General features: G+C 39.2%; 1 protein-coding gene across 6 annotated transcripts in view; it reads right to left on the bottom strand.

Annotated features, from left to right (window-relative positions):
• plecb (plectin b) overlaps positions 1-26,586 on the bottom strand; it is a 128,429-nt gene that overhangs the window by 24,416 nt on the left and 77,427 nt on the right. For 3 of the 6 annotated variants that reach the window (XM_088998231.1, XM_088998232.1, XM_088998226.1), the window contains exons 2-12: positions 13,675-13,736; positions 9,882-9,971; positions 7,122-7,199; positions 6,920-7,024; positions 6,004-6,170; positions 5,207-5,322; positions 4,281-4,384; positions 2,644-2,763; positions 2,424-2,519; positions 2,201-2,328; positions 53-146 (exon numbers count right to left, since the gene is read on the bottom strand). In XM_088998231.1, the coding sequence (XP_088854357.1) occupies positions 53-146; positions 2,201-2,328; positions 2,424-2,519; positions 2,644-2,763; positions 4,281-4,384; positions 5,207-5,322; positions 6,004-6,170; positions 6,920-7,024; positions 7,122-7,199; positions 9,882-9,971; positions 13,675-13,736 (1,160 nt within the window). Of the gene's footprint in view, positions 1-52; positions 147-2,200; positions 2,329-2,423; positions 2,520-2,643; positions 2,764-4,280; positions 4,385-5,206; positions 5,323-6,003; positions 6,171-6,919; positions 7,025-7,121; positions 7,200-9,881; positions 9,972-13,674; positions 13,737-15,442; positions 15,791-26,586 lie in introns of those variants that run through there. The other 3 variants (XM_088998228.1, XM_088998230.1, XM_088998227.1) reach the window with 3 other exon arrangements.

The following is a 26,586-nucleotide window of genomic DNA, read 5'->3' as shown; positions in this document are numbered from 1 at the left end:
TCGGAAATGTTATGTCAATGAGACCTTTTCAACGTATGGCCTTGGGACTCACCGTCTGTAGTAAAGTCTCAAGGTGGATGAATTGCTCATCATATCTTACTGACTCCATCTGAACTTTGTTTAAAATCCGCTGAAGTCTCTCCAGTCTGAATTAAAAACAAACAAACAAATAATACATTAATTAATTAATACATGAATAAATAAATCTCACGATTCAATCACTATACCGATAGCAATTTATGAGGCAGGAAGTACCCCAGTTCATAATGTTCACTCACAAATGCCTTTTTATCAACTATTCAGATTAATGTCTCAGTAGAATTGCAGACACAGAAGTACAGCAGAAGAGAATGTAACTGACAACATTGCGGACATTTCCTCAATTTTTACATGCCATTTCTCAGTCTTGGCGCCATGTTAGACTACTGTATTTTCCAGTGTATAATGTGCACCGGAGTATAAGACACCCCTATGAATAGTGGAATTTGAATATTTTTCCATATATAAGGCACACCGGACTATAAGGCGCACATTGAAAGAATGAACAAAAGTTTTTCAAATATAATATATAAATATATAAACGTTTTCCAAATATAAGGCACACCAGATTATAGGGCGCCACTGTAGAGCCTTGGGTTACGCACTATTTGTATGAGAGAGTCGGTAGCTGCTGACAGTAGTTGTGAGACCTGTTGTGGCTCAATTATACTCCAGTTATAAGGCACACCTGTCCATAAGGTGCAGGATCATCTTTTGAAGAAAATGAAGGATTTTGTCTGCGCCTTAGACACCAGAAAATCTTCTTTTCATTTCGGCTTTTCCCTTCAGGGCTCACCACAGCGAATCGGTGTCCTCCATCTAACCCAGTTTTGTGCATCCTCTTCTCTCACACCAGCTACCTTCATGTCCTCTTTGACAACATCCATAAACCTCCTCTTTGGTCTTCCTTTCGGTCTCCTGCCTGGTAGTTCAATGCTTAGCATCCTTCTCCCGATATAGTCACTCTGTCTCCTCTGGACATGTCCAAACCAACGAAGTCTGGCCTCTCTGACTTTGTCTCCAAAGCCTCTAATATGAGTTGTCCCTCGAATGTACTCATTCCTGATCCTATTCAACCTGGTCACTCCCAAAGTAAACCTCAGCATCTTCACCTCTGCTACCTCCACCTCTGCTTCCTATCTTTTCTTCAGTGGCACTGTCTGAAGTCCAAACATCATGGCTGGTCTCACCACTGTTTTATATACTTTTCCTTTCATCCTAGCTGAAACCCTTCTATCACACATCACACCTGACGTTTTTCTCCAGCCATTCCAGCCAGCCTGGGCACGCTTCTTCACCTCTTTTCCACACTCTCCATTACTCTGGAGAGTTGACCCTAAGTACTTAAAATCCTCCACCTTCTTTATCGCTTCTCCTTGTAGCATCACTCTTGCACTTGGATCCCTCTCATTCACACATATATTTCCGCAACTGATGTTCTCTTCTTTCCAGGGCATACCTCCACATCTCTAGTTTCTCCCCCACCTGTTCCCTGTTCTCGCTACAGATCACAATGACATCTGCAAACATTTAGACACCAGAAAATATGGTACGTTTAAACCAAATTTACCATTGGGCACATCAAACTATGTAAAACTTTCGTAAAGCGTCGATTTAGGAAGAAAAAACATCCTCTAGCAGTGTACGAAATTGAGATTGCTACGGTCAATGTTTTTTGTTGTTTATTTGCCACCGCCAACCATGCTTAGCTTTCAGCCAAAAAAATAAATCACAGTTTGATTTACACTGGGAACCATATTCAGTCTATTCTGTCATTTTATCCAGACAGCCCACTTTTATGACTAAAACAGAGGAATTGTTTCTTCTTATTTTTGTCATTGTGGACACATTTCTCCTGCCTCAAAAACAGAAATGAAATAATCCAGGAAGTGGAATGCTAAGATGTGTCCTTTAAAACAACAACAACAACAAAAACGCAAAAGAATATGTATTGCAGGAATAACTGGCCAATGCAGCCAGTCTGTGTGTGTGCGCAATGGTACTCACGCGTTCCATTACAGTTGTACAATGCACAAAAAAACGTGACCGATTGTCATCAAATTTACATGCACACAGAGAGGCATTCATGTAACACAGTCTTATTAAAACTGACTGAGCATCACCGAATTTAATGTGCACAGTTTAATATCTGTCAACTGACCTCTCAAACTCCGTCCTCAGCAGTCGTTCTCTCTCTAAAATGGAAACGTGAAGTCGACCCCATTCTTTCTCCACATCAATAGGATGGTAGCCCGGTGGGACCTTCACCTGTCCAGCATGAACTGCACTCTGTGAACAAGTACACATGATTAGTTTCTGTTTGCTATAACCGGAGTCGAGTAAATAAAAAAAAAAACTACAAATAAGGAAGAAACAGAGCTTGCCTCAAAGGTTTGGTAGATGTGTTTGGAGCGGTTCTTGTCAGATTCTTTCGGTGGCAGTTCTGTCTCCTTGAACTTCATGAATTGCCGCCAAAGAAGCTAAAGGGTGTAAAAAAAATAATGAAAAATAAGTGAATGTAACCAACCATTCAAAATAAGTAAAATACATGCACTTAACTACAGAGGCAAACATAGAATGAGTAATATTTGCACCAGGTCTCACCTCTATCTCCTCGTAACTGGCTGGGAACCTCCTCTCCTCAAAGACCATGACATGGTGGCGGATCCACTGGAGCAAAAGAGTTACGAGCTCATAGTACTCCCGCCAGCGCAGCTCCAACTCCTGAAGCCAACACAGCAAAACGCAGAGCAACAGCAGTTCAACAATAGCAGACAACAACCGGGGACATTTTCTTCTCGTGATTCACCATTTTCGATCACTCAGATGACACACCAAACCTGATTAGGCACCACTATCAATCCAGGTATTGTGCAGTGGGACAACATGGGATGACGAGTGAGTGATGGGAACGGTGGTGGAAAGCGGGAGAGGAATGATAATACTGAGCGCGAGAAAGATGGGGGTATTCTATTTTTTTAAAGAATATACGTATACCAGGAATACAGGATGACTCGTCCGGAGCTTTTAAATACATGGATGATCAATTCGTATAATAGCTTCCTTTAGCCAATTTTCAGAATAATAGACATGAAATTACCACATAACAGATTTGTAATCTAGTTTTTGAGTGAACATCTTATTCAGAAGGTAAGACTTACAATTGCCCTTTAAAGGACAACCGACATCACTTTTTTTTTTTTAACTGACATCAGAAAAACATTTTATAGGATCTAAAATACCCAAAACACTCAGTATGATATTTTTAGTCAAATGCAAAACACCAATAAAAATGACTTAAAGTGTCCAAAATCTGCAAAAAATTGAGCTGCGAATTGGGCATTTTCAGAAAGTCCCGCCCCCAGTCCGTGACGTCACGCCAAGACGTCTTGCATTGCTTGTGAATCAAAACAATTGCTTCAGATTCGGAGAATATGCTTTCTTGTTCCACATCCTGTTATGAATATGATTCAAATAGTTCTGAAGAGGAAAGCATACATGATTGCAATCGATTAAAGAATTATATGTGCCATTTTGAGGCAACATTGGGGAAAATCTCTCACCCAAAAAAAGAGGCACAAAATGGCGACCTCCAGTGACCACCTCCGCTTCCACAGGCTGATAAATTCCTTATACGGAGCTTGGGTGCCACTCTTCTGGCGGCTTTTGGGTGCAACACGTTTCTCAGACCAAACATGTACAGCAAAATACATTGATGTGATGGAAGGACTGCTACAATGTGTCTTTTTTCGGTCAGGGGGCAGTCCTTTCGTGACGTCACGTACGGACTCGTCACCAACTCAAAAACAAGACTTCCTGAATATTCACAGCGAGTCTTAAAATGTAAAATATAACTATATGCGGTGGAATCTTATTAAAATACGCTCAGTAAAAGTCATTTGAAGCCATTTTACAAATTATGGACACAACTTGTCCGGAGACGTCGGTTGTCCTTTAAAGGTTTTTTCCCATATTTCCTAGGACGAATATACATGTTATGTATATGTCCTTTAATATACAAGTATGGGATTTTTCTGTGTGACTGCACTAAGGAAACTCGATAACACAGAGGTAGTCCGACACAATTAGTTCTCAAACACCACACTGTTAAGTAATATCCTGCAAGATGCATACTGAAATGGCAATATCTTGGAACAATACAGTAATTTCACCGTATTGATAACCAGATATGACCAGATTTGCACCATCTCAAATATACAGAATTTCTACGTTTCACTTACATCAGCTCTCATGGTGTCGTGTGCAGCAGCACGAGGCATGACATCATATAAAGAAGACACATAAGTGATGATGGATTTCTCATCAGGGTGTGGAACATCAACATCTGAAAGGACAATGCAAATTGCATGTCAAGTGACTCTATCATATATGTGGTGCAACAACACAATTTTCCAGTTATGCAAATGATTGCAGATTTAATGCAATCAGCAGGACAGTGACAAAAGCACTGCATTTTCTAGAATATAAACAGTTGCATTTTGTGAACACTCCAGCGTTTAATGTCACCTGGTTTATTTTTGAATTTTTACTGAGGACCTTCCTGGCGTCTATCAGTGTACCCACGGTTGTTACATCTGACAAATAAAAGTCACAGAGGCCTCCCTCATACTGAATTTCTATTAGCTATTTGTTGTTGGAGTGCACAGGTGAGATAAGAGCGCAATTAGGAAGTGGTGTGTGTCCTTAGAGTGGCTATCTGTGAGCAAATATAGAAATTATATACTGTAGTATTAAAGACAGTGGTAATAAGCATTGTGTATTGAATTTAATGACCATCGGGAGCGAGTGCCATCAATACAGCCATCTATCCAGTGCGACCCCCACTCGCTGCTTGAGTGACACCCCCTCAAGAGCTCATTATGTACGTCTGTGCATTCTTTGCATCATCACGACATGAAGCAAAAGGTTTACAAATACCGCACTGTTGTATGGTTAAGCCTACCTGGCCTCGTGTGACAAGAGGCAGAGAGAGACAAAGAAAGAGAGAGAGATGTAGAGAGAGAGAGAGAAAGAAGAGAGAGAGAGAGAAAGAGTGAGAGAGAGCGAGAGAGAGAGAGAGAGAGAGAGAGGGAGAGAGAGAGAGAGTTAACATTTTTTTCCAATTCTACCCATTTTGAAATTCCAATCATTTCTAAGTCATACATACCCTCAGGGTCCAGAAGACGTGTTACACCCAGGTCTTTCTCAGCCACATTGAAGGCCTGTTCGAGGTTCTGCAGGTTGCTCTGATGATACACTTTGCCCATGTCAATTAGCCTGGGACTAGAGGAAATCAGAATAATTAACCAATGAAAAAAATCCTCAGAGGTGAAGTGTATGTGCATGTGTTAATATATATGCATGCAATGCGTGCAGTAGTTGTTAAAGCACTATCTAAATCAATATGTATTGTACAACCACAAAAACTATGTCTGTCTGTCTGTCTGTCTGTCTGTCTCTCTCTCTCTCTCTCTCTCTCTCTCTCTCTCTCTCTCTCTCTCTCTCTCTCTCTCTCTCTCTCTCTCTCTCTCTCTCTCTATATATATATATATATATATATATATATATATATATACAGTAAAGTCTCGTTATATCGATATCGGATATATCGATAGTCCCGGTTATATCGATACTATTTCTATGCACGCACGGAGAAAATTACATGCAAACAGGGTCGGATATATCGATAGTCCCGGTTATATCGATATTTTTTCGGACTCCCTTGAATATCGATATAACGAGACTTTACTGTATATATGTGTGTGTGTGTGTGTGTGTGTGACAACACCCAGGGAATATACAGAGCAACTAATATTGAATTTCTGCAACTAATATTAAATTTGAAAGTGTGTCTGAGTCCTTAATTGCTCCAGTATTTTTCAAAATAAAATTAATGGATAATGAGGTGTCGTTACAAGCAGGGACATCAAAATATTGACAAAAAAAACAAACGAGTAGACATACTAATGTTTATGAATGACGGCATTGAAGAGTTTTCCATCCCTCCAGCTGGTGCTGAAGTTGTCACATCGGAGGCCTTGGTAACCGTCCGTCATCCTCTGAGACCAGAGAAGGAGCTTCTCCTTGGCCGTCATATCTTCAGACTGGCCGTTGACCTGAATATCTGAGATCTAAAACCGTGCAAAGAAATTGTAGAGTTACAGACTGAAAAAAATGAATAACAGAAAAATTTTGAGAAGTGTGGAAATCAGTGATCATTAGTGGATACCCAAAGTTTGAAATTAATCAATATGCAGGTTGAAAACCCAGGGAAGAGTTCATTGACGACCAATTAAGGATAAACAACAGCAGAAAATCATTCATAATCAAGTGGGTGGATGTTCTTTGTGCACAATTATACTCCAGGATAGATTCAACAGACTATAATTTCTAAAAAGGTTTTTCATTGGAGGAATTCAATCTCGAGAATGATCGTTTTCAACAGCCATAAAATATTATTTTTTTATGCCACGCCCTAAATTAATACCATGGTAATGAACAAAATAATTATCTTTTGGGGACAGTTAATACAGCAACATGCCACAACTGATGTTTTTTTTTCTGGAAACTTTCAGGATTTCTGCTTTTCATTTTGGCATACGGAGCAGGACAAGGCCCAATGTGAGATGTGGTCTTGGCACATACTACCCTTGAGAGTCAAGCACGGTGACTCATACTCACACTTGATCTCTTGCTGTTTTAGTAAAGTATGGTGACTTATCGGATTGTAGTAGTAATTGAAAAGGGTGATGCAGTGTCACTGAGCGCAGTATAGCAGAAGGAGGTCCATTTTGATTGATTCCAGAGTTGGGAAGAGGCACATGATATCTGCAGATCCCAGAGATTTCGGAGCGATAAAATGATAATACACAACACTGACAGCGGAGGAGACCTGGAAGTGTAAGATGATGGTCCATATTAACCCAAGGGTAAGCTTGGGGTTTCCATCTGCAATGTCATCATTTCTGATGTTGACAAGCTTGACCTAGAGAAAACAAACACATAAACAGACAAAAGCAGTAATTTGAATGTTATGGGGCCGACACTTGTAATTTTAGGCAATTAAATATGAGAGTTTTTACCTGCCGATGCTTGAGGAAGTCCAATGCTATTTGTACATTCTGCAATTTGTGGAATCTCATGCGGCCTTTCTCTCTGGGCTGAAGAAAAAAAAGAATGTAATTTCAGCATCCTTAAATATTGTTATTGAATTAAATGTGATAATTTTAAACAAAGGCGGATGCAATTTGAAGATAGCGGGTTAAAGCAAAGCAATGTCAAATGAGCAAGCTTATATTAAAAAATGAAGACACTCGTGCCAAAATTTGGTTGTTTTGAAAACAATTAGTTAAACAGTAACTTGTTGGAATGTTCTAAATACAGTGATACCTCAGCTTACGAACATTAAATTCGCGAGCATCGAGTCTTGACTGACGAACTAGTTTTCGGTGGACGAACCAAAGCACACGGAGCACCACGGTGGCTGGCGAACTAGTTTTCGGCTGAAGAACACAAAACCACACGGTCGAAAACTGCAACGGTGTCTGGCGGACTGTGCGGATGTGGTTTGTTATTGAGGATACTTTTGCTATTATGGGACCGAAAAAGACCCAACCATAGGCTAGTGTTAAGCTAAAGACGACACAAAAGAAAATTACGGTTGAGCAGAAGAAGGAGATGATCGAAAAACACGAACGAGGTGTGCGTTTGTGTGAGTTAGCGTCCTAGTATCATTACGCTAAGTCGACCATTGCTACCATCCTTAATAACAAGGAAACTATTAAGGGTGTTTCAGTGTTGTCTTAGCAACAGTTTCAGGCAATAGAAGAGGTTGAAAAACTTCTGTTGATTTGGATTAATGAAAACCAGCATGCAGAGGACAGTGTGGGTGAGGGTATTATCGCCGAGAAAGCATGGCAACTTCACTCGGATATCGTCAAGAGGCAACCCGGAAGTTCGTCATCCATTGACAGCTACCATCACAAAGGTAAATAAAACAACGTTATTATACAGTACAGATTATTGTTTTAATTACAATACAATAGAACATTTATTATAAATAAAATTAGGTATATTTTAGTTAATTTCAAGGCTTATTTCATAGAAATGTATGTTTTATGGGGACCTGGGAACGGATTATTGTCATTTTAATGGTTTCTTATGGGGAAGAAATGTTTGGAAGACAAACTTCGCCGTACACACACTTTCTGGGAACCAATTTAGTTTGTAAACTGAGGTATCACTGTACTGTATAACCACATCGACTGAATAGGGTGGCATTCTACTGAGGTTGAAAACACATATGGTATTGCTGTTACTTGTAGATTGGAGGCAGGGGTGGACGACTGTCATACTCAATACTTGGCACTTTCTCTCTAGCTAAGTATAATAGATATAGGAAAATGCTTGATGGAAAAAGTATTAAAAAGATAAAAGTTGAGTCAGAGATTAAGCTACCACGGTACCTCTATTTACAATATTAATTGGTTCTGGAAGACATTTCTTAACTAGAAAATTTTCTAAGTACAGATGTGATTTCCATGTATAAATGCCTCAACCTCCAACATTCTGACATACCGGTAAATGTTTTATTCTGCATAAAAATGCATCAACATATAGAACAAGTACATGTTAAATGATATTTCTGCACAATATATGACAGTTGTGCATAGCGTAAAAAACAAAGACTTAAGACTAAAAACATTGGTCATTTATTTTAATTATGTCCTCGTTTTTTTGTTGTCTTTCAGAAGTGTTTTTATATCTCTTGCCTGTTTTGTGAAGTACTAATCCAAGGATGGTGTCCTTGTCAGATTTTAACTAAACTTCAAAAATGTCCAAGGCACACCTCAACATAGTGAGCAATCACCCGAGCATATTTCTTGGATGACTCATATTTATGTAAAATAAGAATCGGAACACCTCATGGCCTAAGCGGCAAATAACAATGATGCCATGATGATGCTCAGTAATAACCAATGGTGGAGCAGCTATAAGTATGTTGCATTGAGGAAACTCTGAGCTATGACTAGCAGCCCGTACTGTACTTGACCCATTTCAAATCTTAACATTTCTGATGGAACAATTAGCAATATTTTTCTGATGAGATGTTTCGTAATCGGACATTTTGTATCAAGAGATGTTCGTAAGTAGAGGTACCATTGGATTTTTGATAACCAAATACCCGGGAAGGCACATGAACATGATTGGAGAAGTGGGGGATATGACAAGCCACTCACCAATTGAACTCTCCCGAAAACATTTTTCTCCCTCAGCTTACTCCAAAAGGAGCAATGCAAAGAGAGTGATACAGCAATGATCAGTTCACACAGAGAAATGTTAAAGGGATGCAAACAAGAGGTAAAGAAGAAGTGAGTGAAAAGGAGCCCAGATCTGAATGCAAAAGTCCGCCAAAAACAAAGGCCAAAGTTAAAGTTGAAGATGATGTTTACTTCTGAAGCACTGACAACATTTCCACGAGAAAACGGGTGAGGTGTGATTGGTCATTACCTGAACCCTGAGCAACAGTGATGCCGTTTTAATTATTTTCAATTGACATAAAGTGGCAAAATGGCCATCCCCTGAGCTTGCTGAATGGATTTTGCTGCTTAACTCGTATTCCATAAACTTGATATTCATCAGATTGCAGTGTTGAGACAAATAGAGGCACATAGAACAAGACAGGGACGATAAAGTTTCCCCTTTAAGGACATAAACTAGTTCAACACTCCCATCGCAACTGAGCCTCATACATAGATGAAAAAAATATATACATCATCAGAAAGATCACAAAATTAGCATTTTTTCCCCAAATCAACACTGACACATACAGCAATACTCACCAGTTTTTCTCCAGAGAGGACCTCTAGCAAGGAGATCAGGTTATGTCCATCTCGGAGGTCCTCATACAGATCTGACACATGGCGCTGGGCCTAACGAAAGAAACACAACAAGACATACGAGCCATGGTGTGATGAGATTGATATTTTTATTTTTTTCAGGAGCATTGGACAGATGCTGTATAAGTTAATTTAAACAAAGTGGAAATAGCGTCTTCATGCAGTCCTGTGATTCTTGGAGAACAATTCCCCTACAGCTCTGTCTTATCTGCCAGTACAATTATACATAAGTCAAGAATGTGTCGCTGAAAGAGACTAAAGTCTGAGCCCTCTGAAGAATGCAGAATAAAATGTGGGGAATTTGTGAGATAATTAACTTGGTGAAAACCAAAGTCAATGCAACCACATGAATGAAAAATGTTAAATTGCAATTAATTAAAAACAAAAACAAAACACACACACAAGAAGGTGAGCAATGTGAAAAAGGAGCACACATAGTAAATGCATCATTCTTCCAGATCACACCTTTAAGAAGAGCTAAACTAGAACATGCTGGTACCTACCTCTGCTCTCCAGGGCTAAATAGAGAAATTACAACAAATGAGTAATGTATAAAAGTCGCGTAAATCTGTTCATGTTGAAAGATGGAAAAAAGGCAAGTGCAATGTGCATATATGTGATATAGAGGATGACTGTTTAGAATATATGCTTTGTTGGTGTGCAAGATAACAGAAGGTTAGAAAGTGAGAGAGAGGGAAATTTTAAAAATTAATGTAGTCCAATTTGAGAACACTAAAGGCTGAGTGTTACTATAAGAGGGTATCGCTTGGTCTTGTTGCAAGACAAGTCTCAGCCCCAAAGTGAAATGAAAGAACATTGCCCATACAGGTTAGAACAGCAACATTCATTTTGGCAAGAACTGAATGATTAAAGATGTACACATTAGGCCACACATTGGCCACCAGGGTTCACTGTTAACATACTAACACTTGAGAGATTTTTTTTCAAATACAGTAGAGTACTGTATTTGCTATATTAACCAAGGTATGCATAATATCCCAGCAATGTGTTTTTCAGGTTTTTTTTATTTGTAATTAACGAGTACTGACACAGTTGCACAACTATGATGTCAATTTTAAGCACTATTTGTGTTTTTTTAACATTGTTGCTGCCTCACTCTACTTCCATATCACCACCTTTTGGAAACAATGAATATAGTATGTGGAGTTAACATGATCAGCAGTCTTGCATAGGTAAAGGAAAATTTACCAAAAAGGGAAAATGTATCGGTTTGTTCTGCACAGTAGAAATTGTTCTCACACGATAATGTAACTGTTTTGTTCTCCAGAGAGAAAATCATTCGCACACGAAGACTGACACACTGTCAAATTTGTCATCAACAGCTCGGGCCATGAAGTACTTCATATACCCTGCATTTGACATTAAGTGAACATTACATTCTTCTATAGCTCATTGACTGAAAAGGAAATCTCCATTTTACGTGTCCCTTTAAAGCCCCTCCTTACCACACCCAAACGAGAGTGTGTCCTGTAGACCACCATTTAACTATCACGATCAATCATTTTGTCAGTTCACCTTAGCACAGCATTCCATACTGTTAACACTTTCCTGCCCAATGTGAGTAATTCTTCCTTCACAATGGCAATTTAATGTCAAATTTACCTCAGGTTTTGCTAAGATAAATGCATATCAAGTTACCTATGGTTTGTTGACTAAAATTAATTTTGTGTTGGTTTGTTTTCTGGTCAATTGATTTTTTTTAATTGCTGTCTTCACGCCTTTTAGTAGTATCTTTGTTGTCCCAGATGGTTTTGTTTGCCCGTCAGTGATGATGTAGGTGTGGATGTGAATGATTTTGTCTATTTGTGTGACCCGCAACTAACTGGGTATAGTTTCGCATTTAACTTGCAGGCATCTGTGAGACTGTGTTCAGGATAAGTGTTGAAAATAATGTATCTTCATAGATGTGCAAGTCAATACAGTTACATATATCAAGTATGTACAGTTCTTTTTATGGAACTTTTTTTGTGCAGTTGTACATTTCAGTCTCGTGATATTTTCTTTTATGCATCGAATACTTTGTTCATCTTTTGACCCGACGCCCCCAACCCATTAAATTTTGCTGATGTAGATTGCAAACTCTGGAACTCACTTCCTCCCAACATTCGTCACATCGATTCTCTTCCCACCTTCAAATCCCATCTCAAAACCCACCAATTTAAAATTGCATTTTCTGTGTAGCTTTATCTATCTCTTGTTTCTATTTATAACTGTATTTTATTTATTATTGTATCTATGCTTATCTGTGACTGGAAAGTGTCCTTGAGAGCTTTGAAAGGCGCTTGAAATAAAATTTGCCTTGGCTTGACGTCATGATGGGCTGATGATGACACATAAATGGTTCTGATGAATGACGGACGAGCAGCATTGAGTAAAGTTCAGACTTCTGCTTGTAGGTAAAACAAATGCAACTGTGACGTTTACACTTGAAGCTCAGAGGACATCTGCATACTTCATTCATTTTTCTCTCATTTTAAGATGTCCGTGTCTTCTTATGGATTGTCATATATTATTTCGTAATTTTAGGTTGACTGTTTTGTCAAGCGTTGCAGCGTTGGCAAAGCACAGTATAAATGAAGGTAGAATGTGCAGTCCTGTATTGGAAAAAAGCAAGTGCCCAAGGAATCATGCATGCTACTATTGGCTTCAATAACGATAAGCATTGTTCTGACACAGTCATCTGACGTGTTATAGGTGACTAAGATCATCCAAATGGCTGGGCCACACTCCGAAGCTTGCATTTGACATATAGAGTAACTAAAAGAAAACCAAATAAAGAATTGTATTTAGTGGTGGTACGCCATGTTATGGCTGCAATCACATTGAAAATAAAAAACTGTACTGCCCCTCCTTCCAGCCCCTAGCCTCTGCCATCGTGTGCTTCTAACAGAAAAAATAGATATTAAATAACATGTTTTAATTAAAATCAGGAACTTAATAAGACTACAGATAAGTTGACATATAAGTGACCCCAAGATGGACACCTTTTCACTCCTATCACGCATGGTTTTGTTTTCAAGGCAAATATTTCACTCAAGAGAAACTTCAGAGGGCTTTCATGTACTGTTTACTTGAATGAATTTGCCACTTATCAGGTGGCTTTAGGGCTTCAGTGTGACACTAAAAAGGGGGAAAGGTGACAGTGGACAAATGGTTTATATTGATTCTCAGATGATGACAAATGCGGCATCTGGCGAGCCTCTCTAGGACTCTATTTACAATGTTAGTGATGTGAACTTGAGAAAACAGACAACTAAGCAGTGAGCGTGTGTATGTATCAGTTTTTATAAAAACATGTTTTTGCATTTCTAATATGTATCCAAAATGGTGATCAAACATGGAGAATTCCGATGTATCTGTAATCTATGCTTATGGTACATGATTGTAGTCATGCTAATAAGACAATCAATATATTTGAATGAAACAAATGATGCTAGCTATTATCATCTAAAAATGGCGACCCCAAATACAGAATGCTTGTTATTCGTATTCTTATTAAATTTGAAAAAATGATTTTTTTTTTATAGTGCTTTTATACGGATTTTGGAAAATATTTTGGAAAACAAAACTTTTCGCAAGTCATTTTGTATTTACTCATGAAAAGCTGTTCTATATTTTAGCAATGTATTTGTTTTTTTATTCCTTTTCATAGATTGATTTGTACATGTACTGAATGTGTGTGTTTTCTGTTGACAGTGATATCAATTGCCATTACCTTAATCAAATGCTTGTTCACCCATTTTGTGAAGGTCTTTTTCTGTACTCGGTCCCGTTCATCTGCAAAATACAGAAACCACAATCCAGTATGAAATTACCATTGTAAACTTCTTGCAAGATATGTATTGATATGAATAAAGTGAACAAAAATGTGTGGTTGCTATGTTGATTGGTGTGTTTCATTTCGGGATAAAATAATTTGTCAGGCAATGGAAAACACCAAATAATGTATGGCTGCATCCGAATGACGCTGGATCGGTCCACCAGTGTTAATGACAGAGTTTCCCCATTGTCTCAAAAATTGGTATCTATGAGGAAATGCCTCGATCTTCCATTGCTTGATTTAAGTGTTAACTATGACATGACATGGCAGACAGCAATTTTTCAACAAGACGCAGCAAGACCGAGATAGGGAACACACCCATCAATGCAACAACAGTGCCTGTATTTATCCACCTCCTGTTGTACCTCTATGATGGCTCAAAAAAGACATAAAAGAAAGAAAAAACACATACACACAATCATGAATGTTGGAAGAGCACACCTCGTGTTCCTCCAACATTCATGATTGTGTCTGCCTTGAAATATTACAAATATGAAGGATATTGCTCAATCACTATTATGTCAGAGCGTATTGTATAAACATCATTTCAGGAACAGAGGGATATCGAAAACCCCATTCAATATTTCATTTTATTCTGTACTGTGTGCCGTCCATCTTACAATTCCATTGGTACATGCAAATATTTCAGGTTTTCTACTTTCTTCCCTCTGTTGCCGCTGTAAATTATGAATTTCACCATTGTAAGACACATTAAGGTTTTCTTATCTCATCTTATCAACTTGTGCCTCTTCACCCATAATTATTGACACATAGCAAGTCCCAATTTGTACTAGTGTGATCTATGGCCATGAGTCATTCATCTTATCTGTTTCAAGAATGGCATGTCGACAGCATGGTGACAACACCCAGTAATAGGTGAGCAAAGGGCAGAAATACAACACCCCATAGTCAATGCCCAAGTGCTACAATAATTTCCTTACAGGTATTCTTATTAACACATTACAGAACTTGGAAGAAAGGGACACAACCTGAATTGCTCTGCTGGGGCGGGGGGGAAACTATTTAATGTGAACTTCACTGAGCCAGTGTGATCTCTTTCTGTCTGCCAACCAGCTAGTTTGCCAACTAGATTTATACTTCAGAGTAACAATTGCACGTTTCATAAAAATTGCCTTTTGACACAGGTTACTCCATAATGCAGTCAACGCATTCTACCCCCACTATGTTAACTAGTGCTGTTTCCAATGCTGGATGATATTTTATTTTAAAAAAAAGGATATGTTTGCTGAAAGATGCTAAATCCATTGTCATCATACACATACAGATGTGCAAAGTTTAGCACCCAGCAATATTTCAGGCCTGCATATCAGTCTTAAAGTTTGACACAAGAGTCAACGATAGCAATTTGCAGCGTTTCACTAGTGCATTGCATGAGGCACGTGCACATTTATCTCTGGAATAATTCACTCGGCATATCCTGCCTGCACCTGAAAGCCCTGTTTGCTCATTTTACAAAAACCTTTTATGAATCATATTGCTGATATTCCACATAAATGACATACTATTTTATTTGGAGATGATCATTTAACAGGTGACAGGTCAAGCGAGCAAAAAATAAAAATGGACGGATACTACATAACAACATTTCCCTGACCAGCACATAGTAGGGTAACAACTTATAGTTCTTTCAAATTACTGCTACCTTTCCTGGTGTCCATAGTCTTCAACATCCCTTGGTAATAGATTTCATCCGATGGCATCCTCTCCCTGCCTGTGCTGTCAGATGAATAATTCCTGTATCGCTGATGTGACGAGGCCATTGTAAGTCACGTCTGTTTCACATGGATGATAGTCCTACTTTCAAAAGACCATCGGCGATTAGTTGCCAATATGTTCTTGATCTTAAATCAATCTGCCCTTGGTTCGTTCCAGCAGTTGCGTGGCCCTGGCTCTCTCAATAAATGAAAATTTTACCAAATTCTTCCCTCTTGCTTCTGAACCTCCCAACTCCCTGACAGTGTTCAATTTTCCCTTTCTTTATCCCTCGGGTGTGTTTTTCCTTTCCCTTTTCTCCACTTGCTCAGTCCCTTTCACAGTGAATGATGCCTTTGGGCTATAAAGTCCAGGCCTTTCTTCCTATGTGTCGTTCCAAGTGTGTATTTAGTGGAGGATATTGTGGGTAGGGCTTGAAACACACCCTAAGCCAGAAGAGGAGAGAGGCGGGAGAAGTGTGGTAACAAGCATTTACTATCGCTTAATTGTCCCATTTTCGAAAAATATCACACACACCCTCTATCTGATTTACAAAGCATTAAGCAGCATGTTGGATAAAGATAACCCCTGCTCATTGCAGGCAATAAGGAAATAAGGACCAAGCCATGACCAGAACAAAGGACTCCTTAAAATGGGTTTGTAATTACATATATAGATCACAAAATGTCAGCAAAGCAGTAAAAATAAAGATAATAAAACATCATAATGTAGACAATCATGAAACTACGCATTCACTGGATAAATAAGTCAACACATTCAAACCACCTTCACATGAGGTTCATCAACCAGCATAGCATTTTAAATAATATACCAGGATGAACTGAACTGAATTTAATTTAGCGTTTGGCATTTGAACATGATAATACATTATCAGGAATACAGAAAAAATTCAAAGGCATGTTAGACTAGACAGGCTGTTAGTGGCTTAATTGTGTTGGGCGTGAAGAAAAAAAGGTACTTTCACTTTCAGTTTTGACGGTAAAAGGGCTCCCCTCAAGGGCCCCTCAAAAAACACTATGTATGACTTAAACTTAACAATTACATTACACTAATTGGTGCTGAAGTAAAACCTGTCTTTAATTTTCGTAAAACAATAACAAAATCCACAGATAGGCAAATTGGTCGATGCCAAACAGTAAATATGTGGGGGTTAACTGTATTTTTTTTTTCAATATGAAAGAACACATCAAGTTCACTCACTGCGTAAACACGCTCACACACCCACACCCATGCACACTTCCACTGGGTTCATCATGACTTTTGCTTAACATTCTTCAGACAATTGGGGATTGGTGACCACAGACAACTGGTAAACCACTGTTGAAGTGACCCTGTGGGCTGATGGACACGCCTTCATTATATTTTCGAAAAGGAATGATAATCATTTTATTACTTCATCAAATTAAGTTTGGCTTGTTTTTTTTTAATTGAACAAAATTGAGCTGCTGAGAAGTGATTTTGCCTTTGAAGAGTCCTGATACCAGCCACTGATACACCGAGGCAAAATAATAAAATAAAATACAAAAATTTACATTGAACAATTTTCCTTGCCAGAAGTTGGTCATACAATGTGGCCATTTGACGCACTGGTGAATCAATGAGTGTGTCCAAAAGACAAAGCTCTCTGTTCACAATTATCAGTCATTGTATGATAATTACAATAATGGAGAGTGCTCAAAAGTGAAGACATGAAGTGTTTCTGTTTTCTGTCTTGTGAATAAAACAGTTCTCTATCTGCTTTGGGCAGCTGGACTGGAAGGTCTGACGTTTATCTTTCATCAGTGAACTAACTCTACATTAAGATTTCCCCACCTTTTCTGACACCGACGTCTGAGGCAAACAAAGCCATTTTTCTGACGTGCAAAGTATTAAACCCAACCTGTAAGGACATGAAGGCGCAGAATGTGTCACTCTGAGTCTGCATGGGTGTGGGTTTGTTAGCTCATGTTAAGCTACGTTTTTTTTTTTTTTCAGATCAAGAGACACACCCTTGTCGTTCCAGTGAATGTCTAGGCAGGCTTAGGAATCCAGGAGTGGTTCATGGGTGGGCAATTTGGAGCCAAAAAAGGAAAACTAATCAGGATTTACTTTTTAAAGGAATTTAAGATGTTTGACGCATTGTGTCCGGCATTGCTTTGGCATATTTTAATGAGAAGGATCACCATGAAACGTGATGATTATGTGCCTGATCACGCATTGTGGTGTTGCAGCAGGCAGAAACACCTTAACGTTTGACCTAATATGACAAAACAGTTGGACGAAACAGTTGGGAAGAATACTGGCTGAAACTGTCAGAAGTGCCTTTTAGGCAGTCTCAAAGAGTTACCAGTATGTTAAACATGACTCAAACTCCTAATTCTAAAAAATGTGCCTCTCACTGTTTTGAAAGTCTGGCAGTTATAGTGTTCTGAGCAATTTTCGTAAAATATTTCTGGTGCATACAGGTACAGTAAAGTCTCGTTATATCGATATTCAAGGGAGTCTGAAAAAATATCGATATAACCGAGACTATCGATATATCCGACCCTGTTTGCATGTAATTTTATCCGTGCGTGCATAGAAATAGTATCGATATAACCGGGACTATCGATATATCCGATATCGATATAACGAGACTTTACTGTACTCACTTTGCATACGAATAGGAACAAAAGAGTACTCCAATTTTAACATTTAATTCCACGAAATGCTTGTGAGAAGACGTTGCCAATAGAGCTCAGAGTTGGCTTTGATGGGTGGAATTTTGCCTTTAAGCGTCTCACATCAGGGGTCACCCCGGCAAGTCATGTTCGAACGGCTCCGGTTTTACACTGGATGCCTTTCTTGGCACAACACTCCCATTTATCTAGGTTTGGACCAGCATTGGTAATCTCCACAGACTGGGTACCTTGGCAACAAACTGGAGCAACTGAAGCTGCATGCAAAGAGACCGTCAACCTTGAAATTCTGATACTCCCAAGGTTCCAGTAAAAAAGTTGAGCTCCTCATGGGGAAACTCTTTGAGGAGACCCCGAAAAAAATACGGCATCTTTGGAATACTGTTGTCATAACCTCTCTCTCCCCACAAAGGAGACATATCATTTAAGTGTCAGAATGCCTATTACTTGACTATCCCAATCCTGCTTCATTAAAAACAGATGGAACACCCTGGTCTTATACAAGCAGTCTGAGCTTGGGGACATTTTTCCTTACATCACATATTATGCCGCATAACAATTTTGTTGATGATTTACATGCATTTTATTCTTCATAATTATATTTTGAGATTCAGGAACATTTAACAGAATACACGACAGGATCAACACTGGTCTCTTGATTTCAGAGAAATTGAATGGAATGTTATAGAAAACACACCAGAAGTTTAACACTGAAGTCTTATTGCTGATCATGGTTGTATAACATATGAGGTTGACCACACAGAATAATGGTGATTTTATCATATTAGCTGTTTAACATTGTCCTTTAGGTTAAAACAGTGGTGTCAAACATACGGCCCGTGGGCCGCAACCGGCCCCCAAGGAGGTTCGATCAGGCCCGCAGGATAACTTGAAAGTGGAAACATGCATAAAAGACATGGAATTAATATTTTTAATTTACTGCAATTCATGGATTATCCGCTAAGGGGAGGACTCTTTCCATCAGAGTAGAAGACACGTGGCATCACTGAGACAGTTGAAAACAGCAGACGGTGTCAATGCGCCATCTGCTGCTTGTTACGACGTTGTTAATACCTCGGTCTCTACCTCTCCGCTACACCCTCATTAGCCAAAATGTCGTTATCTAAACGGAGAAAAGGAGATAAGCAGTGTAGATTTTTCAACGAAAAATGGACCACATCCTATTTATTTACAGAGATGCACGTAAAACCTTTGTGCTTGGTGTGTTTGCAACAAGTTTCGGTATTGAAGGAATATAATATTCGATGCCACTACGAGACTCATCACAGTGAAAAATATGACGGGTTGCAAGGACAACTGAGAAAAGATTAACGGAATGCTGGCGGGTCTGAGGAAACAGCAGTCAACTTTCATCCGGAGCCGAGAAGTCAATGAATCAGCGGTAAAAGCCAACTACCTAATTGCTAGCCAAAATATATAATTAGCATTGAAGCCGTATTTCGACGGTGACTTTGTTAAACGATGCATGATGAAGGCGGCTTTTGCCCATATTAGCCTCACAAGATATACTATAGCAGAGATGATTTATTGCATTTTCCGTGGCAATTGACGAGAGCACTGACATCACAGACGTGGCCAACTGGCCATATTTATTCGAGGAGTTGATGAGACATTAACTGTTACCGAAGAGTTTCTTGAGTTGGTGCCAATGATGGACACCACAACAGCCGAGGACATTTTCGGCTCTGTCGTTGCTGTATTGGACATAGTTGGAGTGGACAGGTCCCGCGCTGTCAGCCTCGCTACAGACGGCGCGTCATCCATGGTCGTAAAGAAAGCAGGTGAAAGAGGCATTTTGTTGCAAGTCGCTGAAAATGGACCACGTCATGGAGGTGGTTGTTCGCACTGTAAATTTCATCCGGTCCAGAGGTCTGAACCATCGTCAGTTTGACAAACTTCTCAGCAACAGCAACATAACCCACAGACTGCCATACCACACTTTAATGTAAATCAGCAGCTTCAAAACAAAAGTTATGTGATGGAATTCTACTGTTCATACAACTCCATAAATTTTCAGTATGTATTGTATGTGTATGTATGTTTCATGTATGAAGTTTACAGATTTACAGGAAAGGTGAACACTTTCTTCATTACACATTTAAAATCACTCTCCTTAGTTTGTAAGGTGTACGCGGGGATTACATTTAGATTTTATATGCGTATGTGTAAGTGGTTTAAAAATTCCCTGTCTTTAAAAGTCTCATTTAATCTTAAAGTGCATTACTATATTTTTCAGTACCAATTAAAGTTTTGTGCCTTTGTACAATCTGTGGGATCTGTTGCAATGCATATTTGTGAATGATAAAAGTAAATTGCACATTTGTCTAAGGAAATATGAGGTGTTTCATGAAATGTTTTGTAAAAGGATAGTTCATTAAATGTCAATATTTTCCTAATGTTCTTGTGCTTCTTTACACCAAAACAAAGGAAATACATGATATTTTTGCTATTTTTAGCAGAGTATGGTATAATTTTAATGGTCCGGCCCACTTGACATCTCCCTAAGCCGTATGTGGCCTGCGATGCGAAATGAGTTTGACACCCCTGGGTTAAAATGTATGTGTGCTGAAACAAAAGAATAACCAATAGACAGATGAAGGATATGCAGCCATAAATCTGTAAATATGCATTGTATTGATGCCACCATTATAGGAAAGACAATCAATATGTAATATTGATTCCTGAACACATAAAAAAAAAACAAAAAAAACAAAAGAAGGCAAAGTCCACGATGACTTCTGGTAACGGTGAGCCCCTTAAATTCTCCAAAGAGATTTTTTTTTGTTTGAAGCCTCCTAAACACATGCATGAATTTATTACTTTACAGTTATTGCAAGGCTCATATTTCTTCTATAATGGCATGTCTTCACCAATCTATTCCGGTGAGCATGGAAATAATTGTGTATAATCTGGCCTACCACACCTCAGCCATGGAAAAGGAATGTTGATAAAAGTAGGAGTGACTGAAACACACCCAAGTGTGTTGGAAAAGTTTTACAAAACCTGAACATGCCAATACAAATTGGATAAATAAATACAAGAAGAAAGGGTGGGCATGTTTTCCCCGGGCCCGCCTGGGTTTTCTCCGGGTCCTCCGGCTTCCTCCCACACTCCAAAAACCACTCTAAATTGTCCTAGGTGTGATTGTGAGAGTGACTGTTCTTCCTTGTGTGCCCTGCGATTGGCTGGCAAACAATTCAGGGTGTCCCCCGCCTCCTGCCCGAAGAGAGCTGAGCTAGGCTCCAGCACCCCCCACGACCCTAATGGTACCAACGGTATGGAAAATGTATGGATGGAAATACAAGGAAATCAACACATTCTTGCTTTTTAAAATGCAGTCAATATATCATTGATGTTACTTGTTTTTAATCATGCTGCACTCATTTGCGTGGGACTAAATCATTCAATAAACTATAACCCAACGATGCATAAAGCCCAGGAAAGGTCAATATTAACTTATTATGATACAAACTTCTTGTATCATAATAGACATGTGACGCCGACGTCACAACATGGCTCGGGCCACCAAAAGATGTTTTGTTTTTTCTGAATGTCACTGATTGTATTTGTTCCACAATTTACCTTATCACAATGCCAAAATGACCACTGTTAATATGGTTACCACCACAGAAACACTGGCGTTGGCAGCTGTCATGCACTGCTTTGCAAATGTATTGCAACAATGACTTTTACACTTTACCGATGCAGTATCAAACATATTTTAGGGACACCTACAAACAACCAATAATATCAAAGATCCAAGTTGTTTTAACAAATGCACCCATTTGTTGACAATGGAGGCCCCGTTATTATCCATTTTACACTCCAACCTCTTTCCAGACTTCTGAGTGAAATTCGGTCTCGCAATTCACATGAAAAACGGATTTAACTCACCAAGCCACTGGATTACACACAACAGCTGAATTTTTAAATAGATCAGATCTGAGTTACGGAGGCCCGGAAAGCCACAAATTGTCTGGTTGGACATTTTATCAGTCGTAAAAATGCTTCAATTTAGCTTGGATAGCGACGCAACCTGGCATCAGAGGGCGCTTGCACTGGCATAAAAACAAAACGCATTGCATGTCTCCCTCTAGAGGTCAGAGCATCAAATACCTCTTAAGCAAGGCTGAAAGTAAAATTAGACAAATGTTTCCATTCATTTGAATGAAGTGAGGTCGATGCCGTTTTGATACAGTACATAAAAAAGATCCAACGTACATTAAAAGAACTCATTAGAAAGGTACTAAGAGTCTGTAAAACCTGAATCAGTTCCCTCTCGCTGCATTGCCACATTTTTGCCAGACCAGCACAATATTGCAAGACAAGTTTTCCTTTTTTTAGAAATGGTCTCGTTTGATATTTCTATACTTACTCTCTTACCGAGAAATATCGATCAAGTTTCACCAAACCAAAATAAACAAAAAATATAGGCTGTCAAATAGATGTGTTCGTCTGGAAGAATTTGGCTACCTTCGTTAAGAGGAATGTTTTTCAAATGTAGAATGTTTGTATCTTAAACAGAAAAATATAAACATACACATACATACATACAGTGTACACATACACATTCTGTACGTATACACCACTCGACTGCAGGGCTGCCATATATCTATTACAAAAAATATGTATCACTTAAATGTGGAATCTGTTTCTGAAAATAAATATAAAAACAAGTAATAATATGTATCCGTATATCATACTTTGAAATGTTTTTCTGCGATTCACTGGCAAACCGGTTCAGGGTTGCCAACCTTGCTTCCTGCCCAAAGACAGCTGAGATAGGCCAAGTAATCACAACGTATATTACGACGTGAATAAACTTCAATTGTCCACGGCACAAAAAATATACACGGAATTTCTCTCCAGACATAGATGTACAGTACTACCACTACTAAGAGTTTGAAATAAAACACATTAGTGTTTTAAGCTATCAATGTAGTATCACTGTTATTGTGAAGATAAATACAAAAATATGCTTTATGCATCGTTGGGTTATAGTTTGCGGAAGTAAACATATATCGTCAGAAAACATAAAATTAACACATTGTTTTTGGTACCAAACCATCTCTCAGTTATACTGTATTAGTTTGTGTGTGAATGTGTGAATTAAAGACTTGCACTTTGTTGAATTGTAGGTTGATACTTTGTGAAGTTGAGTCAATAACCTTATATTGGTTTATGGGCTCTGCCACATCAAATAAGGCAGACATGCTCACTTTGCACATATACAAAGAGCTTTGTTCAGTGATCATCTTTGAACAGCTTTTGGTGAAATAAACAACGTATGGTAGTTAGCATAGCTGATTCTGCTAGCGAGACAATCCACAGTCTGTTGATTGGACGAGCAGGTAAAAAAAAAAAAAAAAAAACAGCATTGGAAAAAGGCAGAACCACAAGATACATCTTTTCTGTTGTGTTTCTTTGTTTAACGTGCCACATTCCACTTTACTGAATGAATCAGTGAGTGACACTGTCTCATTCTGGTAGGATATCACTGTGTTTACACCACAGACTAAAATATTGCCATCATATCAATAACCCCCAAACTATTCTGTGACGGTACTAAACTGAACAACCCTTATGGGACCAACTCATTCGGGTTCATTCACACACTGTAGCAGTGGACAGCAGAGGCTGCTCTACTCATTAACCTTTTACATGGTGCCGGTCCACGTTGGTCATAGAACAATATTAAAGTTCATGTTCTCACATTCATTCCCCAAGAGCTAGCTTCTGTCGTGAGGATCGGATCAACAGGTTCCTCGCCTTTGACTGCCGGCCCGCTCTCATTGCATTGAACCCCTTTGGCCTCTCCCATGGGTGGTGAGCCCTTGAGAAGGGGGACCCACATTGCCTCTTCGGGCTGAACCCGGCCGGGCCCCATGGATGCAGTCGCTCGCCAACGAGAGAACGAGATCCCGGATATGAGCGGCCGAAATGAGTTTTCTCCGTAGGGTGTCCGAGCACTCCCTTAGAGATAAGGTGAGAAGCCTGGTCATCCAGGAGGGGCTCAGCGTTGAGCCACTTCTCCTCCACATAGAGAGGAGCCAGATGAGGTGGCTTCGGCATCTGATTGGGATGCCACCTGGACCCCTCCCCAGTGAAGTTTTCTGGGCATGCCCCACTGGCAGAAGAGCCCAGGGACGACCCAGGACACACTGGAGAGATAATGTCACCAGCTGGCCAGGGACCGCATTTGGATCCACCAGGAAGAGCTGAAAGAGTGTCTTGGGAGAGGGAAGTCCGGGCTTTCCTACTGAAGCTACTACCCTCACAGAGCCGACCACGGATAAGTGGCAAAAAATAGATTGATGGATTGAATATGGATTGATGATGGTTTTCATATTCATATGTACAACGCAACACACTGGATCCACGATGAAGTCGTCTTGAGGATGAGGAAACAAAATAGTTTGATATTACTCAAGTGCACGGCATGATGCAAAATGGAACTGTATAGTGCCACTTAGCAGTGTTTTTTTTGACAACGATACTAGTGCAGCGTGTTCTACCGGAAACAAATTCCTTGTGTGTTCTACATACTTGGCAATAAAGATGATTCTGATTCTGATTCTGATGAAGGTTTGCACAACAGAGAGAGCTGCCACTATGCCGAATGAATACCTGTGCAAAACCCATGCTCATCCATTTGTGTGACTTCATTCCTTGTTGTGTATATCTTAACATTTTTCTTCTTAACATGCAGTCACATTACTAAATCAGTTTGTATCGAAGAAAACCAGATTTGAGAAACGCCTCTCAGAAGGCTGAGCTAAAATAATATTTTGACTAACTTATTTTAATGCCTCTGCGAGTTATTCAGGCTCTGATACTTGGACAGCTTTATTGTGCTTAGCAAACATGACAAAACCAGTTTGGTGGGCACGGTTGTTGGAAAGCTGCCGTCTGCAATTCTGCTGTAAAACAGCTCGCCACTGTGTGTTCCATAGGAATCCTATCAGTGTCAAACATGCATCTGTAACACAAAACCAAAGTCCGCACCCCGTGATCACAATGAGGGTTAATTATTTACAGTTGCAATTACAAGCAGACATGACGATTAGATCAAGGCACCATATGAAATCTAAATTTGACCAAGTATTTCAAATCATTAAAACAAAAAACATTGCATTTGAGCAATTTCACATTTTAAATAGTACAGGAAATATTAGGTTAATTAGAAGGAAAAAAGAACAATGTAATGCTTTTGCATTTTATGTAAAATTTCACTAGCTATTTGAAATCATTAAAACAAAAACATTACACTTGAGAAATGTCACATGTTAAATACAAGAGCAAATATTAGGCAAACTAGAAGGGGAAAAAAAGAACGTTTCAAGTGTTGAGTCGAAAATAAATACTGTTGAGTCATTTTACTGCAACTTGTATCTCTGTTACCGGACGTTTTTGTCTTTTCACAAGGGCCAAAATACAACTACATTCACTCAGTGCCCCACGTCGAGATTGGACCTCAGGGATTTACAAGCATGTCTTGGAACAGAAGGAGAAATTAGTTTGAAAGAGCATACATGCCTGGTTAGTGGTGACAGGTGGGGGACTTCATGGTTGGGGGAGGTGGTCAAAGAACAGTTGGGATGGCATGGGTGTGGCTGTTTTTGTTGTTGTTTTAAACAAGTATATGCAAGAATGCCCGCTTTTTCCTCCACGCTGAATATTGTTTTTCTTCCCATGTATTCAGCTGTCTGAAGATCTCTGTGATAACTGGCACACATCCTCTTCTTTCAATCTATTCTGAACATTAATCACCTAAATCCAGGTTTAACGGTTATCTCTCCCATTCTATTTCAGTTTCAGCTGTTGCAGTTTTTTCCTGACACACCATTGACACTTGTAATATCGACCATTCAATGTGCTGGCTAGTTTCTTCATGTGTGACTTTGCGGAAAATGAAAAAGCAATATTGCACGATAACGCCGCATCAAAATTCCATGTGACATTATTTTTAAACATAGTGAAGTGGATGAGTTTATTTGGTTCATATATATATATATATATAAGAGATGAAGCTTGTTTTAATTACCCTACCCAAGCTCACTCACACATCAAGTCAGTCCAGCTCGCTTTCGAAAATAAACTTCAAGATTTATAATAGGCATGCTTTTAAATTTGTCCAGACATGTTTATACAGACAAAAAACTACAGTAAAGTCTCGTTATATCGATATCGGATATATCAATAGTCCCGGTTATATCGATACTATTTCTATGCACGCACGGAGAAAATTACAGGCAAACAGGGTCGGATATATCGATAGTCCCGGTTATATCGATATTTTTTCGGACTCCCTTGAATATCGATATAACGAGACTTTACTGTATTACTAAAAGTAGCAAGGAGTGCAGGTTGGGCTGGTGGGCGGCGGTCGTGGCCC

The sequence above is a fragment of the Hippocampus bargibanti genome, linkage group LG06 (assembly GCF_051943395.1).
Source record: "Hippocampus bargibanti isolate YZ-2025 linkage group LG06, ASM5194339v1, whole genome shotgun sequence".
NCBI classification, from domain to species: domain Eukaryota; kingdom Metazoa; phylum Chordata; class Actinopteri; order Syngnathiformes; family Syngnathidae; genus Hippocampus; species Hippocampus bargibanti.
This window is presented reverse-complemented; position numbering and strand designations above follow the sequence as displayed.